At 38.6% G+C, this 13314-nt stretch overlaps 1 protein-coding gene across 1 annotated transcript; it reads left to right on the top strand.

Moving 5' to 3' along the window:
* The first annotated feature begins 11109 nt into the window (after window positions 1-11109).
* Window positions 11110-12694, top strand: LOC108981413. Its single transcript, XM_018952563.1, has 4 exons — window positions 11110-11649; window positions 11845-12325; window positions 12443-12517; window positions 12594-12694. Exons 1-4 carry the CDS (start codon window positions 11110-11112, stop codon window positions 12692-12694), a joined length of 1197 nt encoding a protein of 398 aa, XP_018808108.1.
* The last annotated feature ends 620 nt before the right edge of the window (window positions 12695-13314 follow it).

Raw genomic sequence — 13314 nt, 5'->3', positions numbered from 1 at the left:
TGAAACATGCCAATTAATCCTACTGCCAAGCTTCTTTAAATGATTTTAACATCACGATAATCCAAGTTCCTCCATGAATCCATCCCCAATCAAACCATTAAAGTCTTTCACGACTAAGTCGGAGTTAGTATGGCCAACTTCCAACTCTGACTTTGACTTTGTTGGAAGTCGACTCCGACCTCCAACTCCGAAATGTATCATTCGCTCCGTCTCCAATTCTGACTTGTTGGAGGGGAGTCCGATTTTGAGTTTTTTTTTGGATTTTTTTTTAACTTCATATTTGACCCATTTTTTAAAAAAGAATTTTTTTGTAGGCTTTCAAATTTCAATTTTTTCAAAAATTATAATCTAAAAGTAAATAATTTAGTAATCAGTAATTCATAATATATAATGCATGCATACTAGATGTCAAAAAATTTACAATCTAAAAGTAAATAATATCCACCATCCATCATCCACACCCAAAATCATCCACATCCAAATCATCCATCATAATAATATTTCCTTCCAACTACTACAAAATATTAACTCTCAAAATCATCCACACCCATCATCCACATCCATCATAATAATATTTCCTTCCAATTACTACAGTATAAACATTTTCTAAGTTCTCATTTCAACACAACAACAAAGAAACCCAAACAACAACAAAACAATTTTTTTGTGCCCACCAAATTAAATGTTCCCAACAACAACAACTACAAATGTTCCCAACAAATGAATCACAATAAATGTGAATTTCGATTCATTTTTTGGTTTGGTACATGTTGAAGTTGGTGGATTTCTCAACTACGGAGATTAAATGTTGGTGGAAATATTGCTGAATTTGATCTATGATAGGCATTTTGTGGAGATTAAATGTGTATTTGCAAAATATTAAAAAAAACTAAAAAAATTATTATTAAAATACATAATATTATATTATTATTTTGACTTTGGGATGGCTAGTCCAATGTGGATCTATGTCTCTATTGGTTTGGACTTTTGTCAAAAGCTCTAGTTTTAGCCAAAATTTACACTTTTATAGGATTTGAGAGTTTCCATTTTGGTTCCATCAGATTTTGGTAATATTCTCCAGCTATGTCAAATTTCATAGAGAATAAAAAAGATATCAATTAGTATTGTTGTATTGTAGCTTATATATATGTTATTTTCTACCCGACACAGAGTACTATTGTAGTTGAAGTAGAGAGTTTACCGCAGAAGGTGGCCGGCGCTCTAAAAAGCTGGGCTGGTACAGTGACACGATGGAAAAATTTCACGGAGGGAGCTGGCATAGAGAGAGGCTAGGGCAGCACTAATTAGTGAGATAGAGGGAGGGAGGGAGAGGGCCTTCATGAGACTTATAGAGAGAGATAAGTCGACGGTGGAAGAATGAGAGACAGACGAGCTGTTTTGTTAGGGACCCTAGTCTTGTCCCTAACACTAAGGACCACGAGCTTGCCTTGGTAAGGATAATGATCGAGTGACCTTGCCAACTTGCTTGGCCTTCCACAAAGGGTTGGTGTTTGGGTGATGGAATGATGATGATGATGATGAACTTGGGTAGGCTAAGTGTTTAGGGAGGGCAAATCAATGTGGGCGGCTTGGGACTTGTCCTTGAGTGTGGCGCAAAGATGATGGGTTAGGGTTGGATGAGTGAGGTAAGGTTAGGGTTTTGGATGATCTAAGTGATGATTATGGGTGTTTGAGGTAATGTGGACGGCTTGAAGGGTGCCCTTGATGTTTGGGCTACTTAGATGGTAATTAGGGTTGGTATAGTGAAGTGTAGCTAGGGTTTTGTGGGGGTGGCTAGGGTTGATTTCAAGATTGGGAAGAGTTGGCTTAGGGTTGGAGTTTAGGATGATGCTAGGGTTTGGGAATGAGGTGGAAGAGTGAAAAATTAGGGTTTTGAGTGTAAGGCAACTAGGGTTGCCAAAATGGGTATGGTAGGATTAGGGTTGACTTGGTCTTTGGAAGCTTAGCTAGATTTGGATGATTTGGAAATGGATATGGAAGGTTTGCAAGATGGAGGGAATCTTTGAGGGAAGAGGGGAATTCGAATTTGGACTAGGATGGCAAGTCAATTGTTGACTAGAGAGATTTTAGGAAGAGTGATTTAAGGGATTGAATGTGATTGTCAATTCCTTAAATTAAGGGATTTGAAATGGGATTTGAATTTGAATGTGAGGAAGTCAAGACTCCTAAAAGGAATGAGTTACCTTATAGGGCTTGAGGTGGGCGGCTAGAGTTTTATGGATGTGATGGATGAAGGCTTTGTGGTAGCCGAATATGGAAAGTGGAGGTTATGGGCTATATGGATTGATATGGAGGGGATTAGGGTTCCTAAAGTTGAGGAACACTAATATGGTATGAGTGAGTGGCGGCTAGGGCAAATTGTATGAAGGAATCAATTTATGGAAGATGGACAAACTTATGGAAAGAATGACAAACAATATGGTGGTCGAGTATATGGTATGGAATGGATTAAATGAGCAATGGAAGAATGAACACCAAGAACAAAATAATGAATACTCAAGAACAAAGTAAAATACTTAAGAACTTGAATGAACAAAAGGTAACAAATCAACTAATGATCCATGCATTGCATAACAGTTGAAATAAACCTCATGAATTAATAACTTGATAAAAACAAGGATAACAACAATTTGGATTCACGAATTGCACCAAGTTGCAAGAACAAGATAAATGAATCACACCTATTCATGAATTGCAAGGTGTGATCCTCTCTTTGGGATTCACGAATTGCATCCAAAAAGCCCAAATGCCTAGCACCGATTATTGATCTCCTAAACAAAATAATCCTCCTCTAGGGAATTTGCCAAAAGATGTAAATACAAAGACTAAGGGTCCTATTTCTAAGGATTACAACTTGAAAACCCCCAATAGGTCTATTGAAAAATAATTAATTAAATTAAAATAAAAAATAAGAAATAACATAGTTGGCATGGGCCAAGTTGACCCATGGCATGCATGAGCCCATGGGGTGGGCGAGGCTGGCCCTGTCCAGCCTATCTCGACATGGCTGGTGGCTTGGCCATGGGCCACAAAACATGGGGTCCTACTAAGTTTACATGCGACGACGCGACGACACAGCAACAGCATTGCTGTAATAGTAGCAGCGGCAACAATTTGTTCAAGGAAGAAAGAGAGAATTGAGGCACCCAAGCAAAACAGTGCCAAAATGCGCGTACAACCTTGTCAAAAAATAGTACATTATATATACAATGAGTTATAGCAGCGATTTGTCGGTCGATGCTACAATTATTTGTGCGAAATCAGTTCTAGCGGCAAGCTTTAACGGCGACTAACACCTGCTGCAATAAAATATAGACCTCGTGAGGATTAGATAAGTCGATGTTGGACGTGATATGTTGCGGCGAGTTGTTGTGCCGCAGAAATCAATTGACGCAATAAACTTCTTGCCATGGTTTTAATGGATTGAATCTAACAAATGGCTGAAGAAGACAATTGTGGCAAGACTATCTCATAGCATATACAAAACAAAAGGGCGATTCTATAAATCATCACTTATTCAGACGTTATTTGATATGATACCTTTTGTTGCAACCAATAGTCACTGCAAAAGGATGCAGATTGATTGTGATCCTATAAGTCAATGCGAAGAATAGAAAGTGCCCCTAATATCTGGTTTTTATCGGCCGATAACTATTACTGAAAAAAAAATCGTAGCAAAAGCATGTATTTGTTGTAGTGAGATCATTTAAATAAAATATGTTATCCTTATGTAAATGATTGATCTAAGTCATGAATAAAAGTGATCAACTAATACCATCATCTCTCTCAACATGAGTTATACACATTAACTTAAAACATGTGACTAAGCATATAAGCACAAAAAGGTAAACACATGAAGGCAGAAGATTTCATATTCCTAATGCCATTGCCTTTGTTTTTCTTTCTGGGAGTCTTTTCAAAGTGGATTGAGATGGAGTTTATGGGATGTTGTGAGGTGACAAGCAGTTCCTGAACTTACACCTTTTATATAGTGGGCTTAATAAAAAGGTGTCTCAGCCTCAAGTAATAGGCTCTCCCTTATAGGGCTGAAATGCACACAAAGGGAACAAAACAAGGAAAACAAACTGAACAACTATCTTAATATTTTTGAGCTACGTACAATAGTTGTTTGAGTTTTCCTTAATTTTAAGAATGAATTGCCTTGTCAATTTTCTTCACCAAGCATGATAACATATATCTGACTTCACGATATTAATTGGAACACAAGAAACACTTTTGATACATTCTTGTTGACGAGAGAGAGAGGAAAATCAATATCAATCATTTTTAGCTAGGTCAAGCATATGCTTAATTAAATTAATTATGCTAGAATTAGTATGATTGCAGGATCTTAATTATAGGATTTGATCTGAAGGCTCAGTTTGAAACATCTAGAGAGAGAAGCTCTTGCATCTCTCAAAAAAAGAACTTCCGAATCTAGGTCCAACCGGAGGGGAAGCCTCCGCTCCTCCTCCCTCCCTCCCTCCCCTCTTACTTCTTTGTCTAGTTTTTCTCCATCTAGTCTTGGTTTTTAATTTTTTTTTTTTTTTTTCAGTCGGAATAAGGGAGATAAGTCAGATCTGAGCTTCTCCGGTGGCTATCTTCCTATACGCACCCCACCGGGGGAACCCTCACCCGCTGATCTCGTAGGCGACTGGATTGGGCACCAATCGGAGTGACGCATTGCACCCATGCACTGATCAAAGGGAGCCTATGGTGCCCACGTGCCACAACAAATTTTCTTTTGTCGATGCCATGTGCTGCAGCTCAGGGTCCAGCGACTCCAGCACCTTCAAGATCAACCGATCAGCTTCCTCCCAGGGTGGCGCGTATTTTGGTGGTTGGTGTGTGTTTTGTGTGTTTGTGTCTGTATTTTGGTGTTTGTTTGTGTTAGTTTATAATTGAAATAGGCTATTGGATTTTTGTCCATAGTGGTGGTTGGTTCCTCCCTCCTCTGGTTAGGAGGATGGGTATGTTGTTCACTTCTCCTCCTTTGGAGGATGGAGTTTTGATGCGGGTTGTCATTTTTTTTGTTTTATATAGAAATTGATACTCTCTTTTTTAGAGTTTCTTGAAGTTTAGACAATGTCCGTCACAAAGTTTTTGTGTACAGGGGAGCTTACAACAGATGTTTAGTTTGGCTTGTAACTTGAATCACAGACGTAACTTCCTTTATGGAATGAAATGAAGTCTATATTTTTATCAAAAAAGAAAAATTATAGGATTGGATCCACTTTTGCACTACTTCTGATTATCATACCTAGATTATATATAAGCCTATAAGTTCTAAGACAGCCCAAGTAAGTATATTCAATCTGATAAAATCTTTATTTCCTCATAATTGTTTTCCTTTTGCTCTTTTACACCATATTTTTTTCATAAGTTCTAACAAAAGCATACACGATAGAGAATCAAATAGATAAAATCATGTCAACGAGTGTTATATATATAGCCTAATGAACTTTCAATGCATGGATAGTATTTATTTAGAATAAAATATAAAGTATTTAAATCATTTCAAATTATGTTGACCGTTGACATGATCAAATTAAATATCATTATCAAATGCCCATGGTCCTCCAAAGCATGGGCAAATGCCCATGGTTAGGTTAGTTAGGTTAGGTTTTTATATCATTATCAAATGCCCATGGTCCTCCAAAGCATGAACAAGTTGCAGATCAAAATAAAGTAGTTAGACTTGCGGGGTTTGAGGATTCTTCTTCTACACATGGGCATTCGACTTAAACATCAAGTAGCTTGAAACATGTACACAGATTCACAAAGCATCTAGCCCCATCTACATAGATTCACAAAGCATCACGAAATAGATCAATCCATTTTTCATTTGCACTTCAAAATCAAATCAGTACACAGATTCATAAAATTTCAAAAAACTCAATCTGATACCGTGATGGCACAACACAAAATTTTTCAGTGTCTTCTTGCTTCTTGTGCTATACACCCCACAGTTTGAATAGAACCAATCGTAATGGATGCATGTAAATCGATGGAAGCAATAGAAATGGAAATGAAAGCTACTTCATATATGCTGTAATTACGCAGGGTATTCGAGGTACCTCAACCTTCAGGAAATCAAACAAGTTCTTTAAGGTTCCAGAATACCCACCACAAACGACTACCTCCAATACATATACTGGAAGGGACCCCTAATTGGATAGCAATGAATAAGGCCCTGGGCCAAACTAAGACAAATAACTAAAGTTGATAAATCTTCTGGGCCAACATCACAAATTCAGCCCACTAAAACAAACTCAGTAATTCAACCAAACAACAAAGAAGACAAATTTGCTAAAGGGCCATTAAGCATGCCCACGTTAATTAGGTTCATTATATTATCCACCCCTTCAAAGAACCTTGTCCTCAAGGTTGAGAACATTAATGCAACCCTTAAAAAAATTGAGCAAAAGAGATAGAGTAGCAAGTCCAATAACAAAGTCCTTGCCAATCACAGCAGTGGTGTTCCCATCGTCACCAATAAGGGTGTTTATCCGAGTTCCAACCCAGGAATCCGAGTACACCCAGACTAGAACCCGGATTTTAAATCCGGGCCGGAACCCAGACCAGATTAGTTCGGGTCTAATCCGGGCCAGAACCCGGATGAATACAGGTTTTGTAAAACTCAAATTCTGGGTTCCGGGATTATTTTTTTTCACTCGTCCGTTTGAATGTTTTGATAATCTCATTTAATTTGACGTAGATGGTTAGTGGCTTCCACTGCAACATATGGAGCGCAACACATGCAAAATCGATCTGCCATGATCAGTAGGAAATCTGGATGACTGGATCTCTGCGTTGTAACTAACTGATGAACTTCGGGTCTACAATATATATTTCAATGGGCAGTAGCCGCAACACCATTTAAAGATACAAAAAGTAAGCAATCATTTTCTGGATCTCTCTTTCCATACCTTTTCCAAATTTCTCGTATTTATTTCCATACCTTTACCATTCTGAAGATTTTGTTGTTCTACACTACAAGGATCTGAGAAGAACCGACCGATAAAGATATGGCTTTTGAGTTTCGAAATTTCAAAAGGATTCATCTACCATTTAACAACAAATTTACTCAATAACCATGAGAATTACCGAAAAAAGAATTACATCAGGAAAATCTTTTTGCGCCGTGAATGGAGCATCCTCAACCACGTCCCAGTAAAACCAAGGGCATTTATATATTTAAAAAAAAAAATGGGTTTCGGGTTGTTAACCCGGGTTTCAGATTTAAAACCTGGTACCCGAACCGGGTATACTCGGAACCGGAATCCGATTTTCTGGATTCCGGACCTGGTCGGGAAAAAACTCAGCCCGGATGAATAGTCCTAGTGACCAAGGGCATCAGTTTTCTCATAGATTTGATGGCTCGAGCCTGCTATCTCAAAAATGCCTTCAACATTGTCACTAATGAGTCCTTAAACATCCATAATTAGAGCCCAAAGTTTGGAACAAGATGCCACACAACTTATAAACAGCCCATCTGCAATTCCTCTATCACCAATATTGCATTGTCTGTACCGGCTAGCAAAACGTACAACTCAATTTCTTCCATCTCCTTCACTGTTGGGTTCATAATATATTTATCATCTACAAGACCGATTTGAACTCTTGCAATCACTTATGAATTGCAAACTTCTGAAAGAGCTACTATTATTCCAGTTGTTGCTTCATACAATGAGCCACGCCAACAGCAGTGGATAAGCGTATTATAGGAGTACAACCCAAGGTAAACCTCAACACTCTTATCCAAAATCTTACTCCAAAGTTTACCAATTTTTCCATACACATTTAGAAATACATTAAAATTGATCAAAGTAGGCTTGCATCCCTCTTCTCACATCTTCTTAAAAAACTTTACAACCTTATTTGACAAGAAACACATCCTTTTGTCGTAATGATGCCCCAACTCCAATAAGTGCACCATTTTACTACTATTGTCATTAGAGCCACATGTGTAGTAAGTTGCACCTTCTGTGGGTGGGTAGTTCATTTCTTCAATTACAGAAGCATATATGTGAGACGCATCCTGATGTGTTGGCTATTTTGGAACCGTTTATTGAGGAGTGCCGTATACAGAAATGGGCAAGGAAGTTGAAGTTTGCAAGTTTTATGTCCAATCAACAGAAGGAAGGAAAAATATGGGTGTTCTAGCAGAAGAATGTATCTATGCAATTGGTTTCTAGTACAAAGCAACAGATTTCTGGTATATATAAGAAAGGTGAGAAGGAGATGCTATTATCGTTTATATATGCGAGTTGTTTTCAAGCTGGGAGGGTTCATCTTTGGCGAGAATTGGAGTCGATTCAAAGACAAGATATTCCTTGGGTGGTTGGAGGGGATTTTAATGTCATCCGAGATGATCATGAAAAAATTGGAGGACTCTTAAAATCACAGGGTGTTAAAGATGATTTCAATCACTGTATAATAAATTGTGGTCTCATGGAACCGCAAGAAGAAGGTTCAAAATATTTTTGGTGTAATGGGCAAGCAGGGTGTGGTTGTATATGGGTAAAGTTAGATCGGATCCTGGTAAATCAGGAATTTTTACAGAGTTTTCTGTCTGTGAAAGTGTTTACGTTGGCCAGAGGTAGTGGTTCCTATGTGAGAGGCAAAGTTGATTGAGGGGGAGTTGTGTTTTGTTTTCAACAAAGAGGAGATCAATCGAACGGTGGCTCCATTTCGATTTTCTGTAGTTTTATCATTCCAGCGGAGTCGCCCTTCTCTGGACGTCATTCGGGGGTATATTAAAAACCGCTGGGGATTAATCTCTATGCCAGTTGTTGGTGCTATGAGGAGGGCTTGTAATGTGTTGGTGCGGCTGACTAATGAAGCAGATTTTGTTACGACCATGTCCAGGGAAGTCATGGATATTGCATATGTTCCATATAAAATCTTTCACTGGACTCCTGCCTTCAATGAATATGAGGAATCGGTGTTGGCTCCGATGTGGATATTCTTACCATGGCTATAGCCACATTTTTTCATTGAGTCAACGTTAAAGATTTTTGTAGGGTCTTATGGGAGATATCTGAGAAGAGATAATGCAACAACTTGTGTTTCAAGGCCAGAGGGTGCAAGAATGTGTGTGAAGATGGACGTATCGAAAGATCACAAGAGCTATTTCTGGATTGGTCCTCCTAATAAAACAGGAAGTCATTTTCAGGAAGTCATTTTCAAGAAGTGGTATTTGGAACTTTACCAGCATATTGTTCAACATGTCGTATTCAAGGTCATTCGGAAACTACGTGTAGAAGGGAAAAGTTGAATGCAGGACAGTAGAAAAAAAGTGTCCCTCAGTCTAAAGCAGATTTGAAGAGATCTGAGAGGAATAAACAGGTGTGGAAGTCGGTGAACAAGACGAATCTAGTGCAATCTCAACAAAAGGAGGAAAATGAAATTGAACTTCCAATTTTGTACGTGAGATAGGATGGGGTGATGGTATCATCTTTAACAGTGAATGAGCAACATGTAATCCATCAAGATGGGGAAACGTGTTTATGTATTGAAGGAGGAGGAATGGAGTTGAGTGATAAGGAATTGAATGCGGAAGGGGATAAAAGAAGAAGCTGTTCGATAAACACAGCTGATTCTCTGAAGGATACACATGGGGTTGATAAAATCCAAGAAGAAGCATCGTTAATTCTGGAAGAAATAGTCAACATTGAATTAGAAACAATAGTTGATCCGGTGGTAGATAGTGGTTCTGGATGGAAGAGCGTCATGGATATTAATGAGAAAACAGGGGAGCATGGATGCTTAACAGAGATGGGTTTGTGTCCTATACAAAACATGCAAGATTAACATGGAAGTATCCAATGTGTAAAGGAGGACCTAGTTGAAGAAGTATTAGAGTCATGTCGAGTTAAGGAGGGAATGGCAAGGCAGCTGGATGTTGAGAACATTAGGTCACAGGATGTGATAATTGAGGAGGAATCAGATGTTCTTTTTAATGTAGAAGTGTAGGTACAAGGTGTGAATTAGGAAGTAAATGGTATTGAACGGGTAAAAAGTAGAGAGGGAATAGGAATGGAGTCGAACCAGGAAGTTGAGGTGCCAGTTGTGAAGTTAAAGAATAAGAAAAGGGGTGCTAATGTTCTTCCGAGTATGATTACTCGATCATCCAAACATGATTAATATGTTAAAAAAATATATTGGTGTGGAATGTTCGGGGGGTGGGTAGTTCGTTTCTTCAATTACAGAAGCATATCTGTGAGACGCATCCTAATGTGTTGGCTATTTTGGAACAGTTTATTGAGGAGTGCCGTATATAGAAATGGGCAAGGAAGTTGAAGTTTGCAAGTTTTATGCCCAATCAACAGAAGGAAGGAAAAATATGGGTGTTCTAGCAGAAGAATGTATCTATGCAATTGGTTTCCAGTACAAAGCAACAGATTTCTGGTATATATAAGAAAGGTGAGAAGGAGATGCTATTATCGTTTATATATGCGAGTTTTTTTCAAGCTGGGAGGTTCATCTTTGGCCAGAATTGGAGTTGATTCAAAGACAAGATATTCCTTGGGTGGTTGGAGGGGATTTTAATGTCATCCGAGATGATCATGAAAAAATTGGAGGACTCTTAAAATCACAGGGTGCTAAAGATGATTTCAATCACTGTATAATAAATTGTCGTCTCATGGAACCACAAGAAGAAGGTTCAAAATATTCGTGGTGTAATGGGCAAGCAGGGTGTGGCCGTATATGGGCAAAGTTAGATCGAATCCTGGTAAATCAGGAATTTTTACGAAGTTTTCTGTCTGTGAAAGTGTTTACGTTGGCCAGAAGCACTTCGGACCATTGTCTGCTGCATCTAAAGAATTCACTTGCTAGTCAGTTTTATGGTCCAAGGCCTTTCTTTTTTCAACGTATGTGGACTACACATGTTCAGTTCTGAGAGGTAGTGGTCAAGAGCTGGGAGGTGCCGACAAATTTTGATGGTCTTCAGAACTGGCCGTTAAGTTGAAACGTCTAAAGCAATCGTTAAAGGTGTGGAATCGCACGTCCTTTAGGAATATTTTTGCTAATATTTCACGATGGGAAGACCGGATTATTCAACTGGAATGAAAGATTCTTGAGATGGGAAAAGCAGAGGATGAGATTCATTTACAGGAAGCTTGGAAGGGGTTGCATGAGTGGCTTCATAAAGAAGAAATTTTCATGGCTCGAAAGGCTAAAGCGAAATGGATAAAAGAAGGAGATGCGAATACTAAATTTTTTCATGGTGTTTTCAGGGATCATAGACGGAAGGCATGGGTTGAACATATGGAGCTGCATGGTGGCCAGGTGCTTCGGACTCCAATTGACGTGCGTGATGGTGTAGTGGATTATTTTCACAAGCTATTGCAGTCTAAGGTGCATATCGGTGCAAAAGAAGACATACGAAAGTTGGTTAAATCGACTGTATCTAAGGAGGAGAATGTCAATCTTGTTAAATTACCTTCTATGGAGGAAACTTTAAAAGCAATGAAGTCTATTTCAGAGGATAGTAGCCCGCGGCCTGACAGTTTTGGGGCCAGTTTTTTTATTTCTTGTTGGGACATTGTGGGATCAGATGTGCTTAAAGCAGAATTTTTTTCAGTAATGCCTTTGGGTCCTTACTATACTTCTACTTTTTTGGTGCTTATCCCTAAAACAAACCACCCAGATAGTTTCGCTAATCTCCGTCCAATAAGTTTGTGTTCGGTTATTTATAAGTGTTTCTCAAAAATTTTAGTTGGAAGAATTAAGCCTTTATTACCTAGTATTATTTCAGAAGAACAAGGTGCGCTTGTTAAAGGCCGTAGCATTTTTTAGAATGTTTTGTTGGCGCAGGAATTATTGCGTAGCTTTAACAAAAAGACTAGAGGTGGGAATATTATGTTAAAACTTGATATGATGAAGGCATATGATAGGTTGGAGTGGAGCTTTCTATGGGAGGCTTTATATGCTTATGGTTTTTCTGAGAAGTTTATTGGCCTTCTAAAAAATTGTGTTCAGAATTGCAGTTTTTCCGTGATGCTTAATGGAACATATCGAGGGTATTTCCAGTCTTCTATAGGAGTTCGACAGGGGGATCCTCTCTCACCATATTTGTTTATTCTAGCAGAGGAAGTCTTCACGAGGATGGTCAAACAGGCAGTGGATCTTTGCAGAATTAAACCTCTTGCAATTCCTAGAGTGAGTACGCAGGTGTCTCATTTAATCTATGTTGATGATGTTGTTTTCTTTCTAAAAGCAGATAAAAAATCGGTGAAAGGGCTCATGGAAATAATTGAACGTTATTCCAAGTGGTCGGGACAAAAGGTAAATACGTGTAAGTCGGCAATTTATTTTTCAAAGAATATTTCTCATTCAAGGAAAAATAGCCTACAAAGGATAATTGGTTATGGACTTGGCAAATTTCCTTGTACATATCTGGGTATTCTGATAGCTCCTTCAGTGATTGGAGTACGTTGTTTTGAGGATTTGTTGAAGAAAGTACGGGTAAAGCTAGATGGATGGAAAGGTATGCTATTATCGGCTAGGATGCATTATTATGCTTTGGCATGTGTTATCTAGCTTACATGTTCATCTTATGTCAGTGATGGATGTTCCGAAGATAGTTATTAGGAAGTTTAATTCCATTTTTGCTAGTTTCTTATGGGGAGGAATGGAAGATGTGGCGCCCGCGACCCCCATGTAAGGAAAACACGGAAATCGAGACGCCGGGATGATGACAACACGGTCACACATCCCAACGTAAGTGCCAAGTGTGTGTACATGCAACGGTGTACAACAACAACGCAGCGGATTAGTCAACTAAGTACCAGAATTTAAATACAAGTAAACATCAGTAAAGATTTAAAAGCGGTTATACAGTCATCAAAAATAAAGTTAACACATGTCCCGAAAATACAGAAGGTAAAATAAAATAACAATAAACAGTGATCCCAGATCACTCCTCGGGCGGAGCCGTCTCCTCAGGCTCACCCTCCTCCTCCTCATCTGCATCAAAATCTGCGTTACCACAGAATGGTACCGCAGGTAAGTATAACCCAAAAATAATTTCAGGAATAAAATGCATTTAATACAACTAACATGCATGCATATGATGAAATATGCATTTTTCCTCAAAACATCATTTTCCCCGAAAATGATAATTTTCCAACACACGCCAAAAATCCCATTTGGCCCAAAAATAATCCGTAAAACATTTTCCCAGAAAATGAATTACACAAAATCCAACACAAGCTATTTTCCCAGAAAATAGTCCATTTAATCCGTCAATACCCTATGCACCATGGCCTCCCCTAGGGACCATCC

The sequence above is a fragment of the Juglans regia genome, chromosome 3 (assembly GCF_001411555.2).
Source record: "Juglans regia cultivar Chandler chromosome 3, Walnut 2.0, whole genome shotgun sequence".
NCBI classification, from domain to species: domain Eukaryota; kingdom Viridiplantae; phylum Streptophyta; class Magnoliopsida; order Fagales; family Juglandaceae; genus Juglans; species Juglans regia.
The sequence above is the reverse complement of the archived record's forward strand: the minus strand, read 5'-3'. Positions and strand labels throughout refer to the sequence as shown.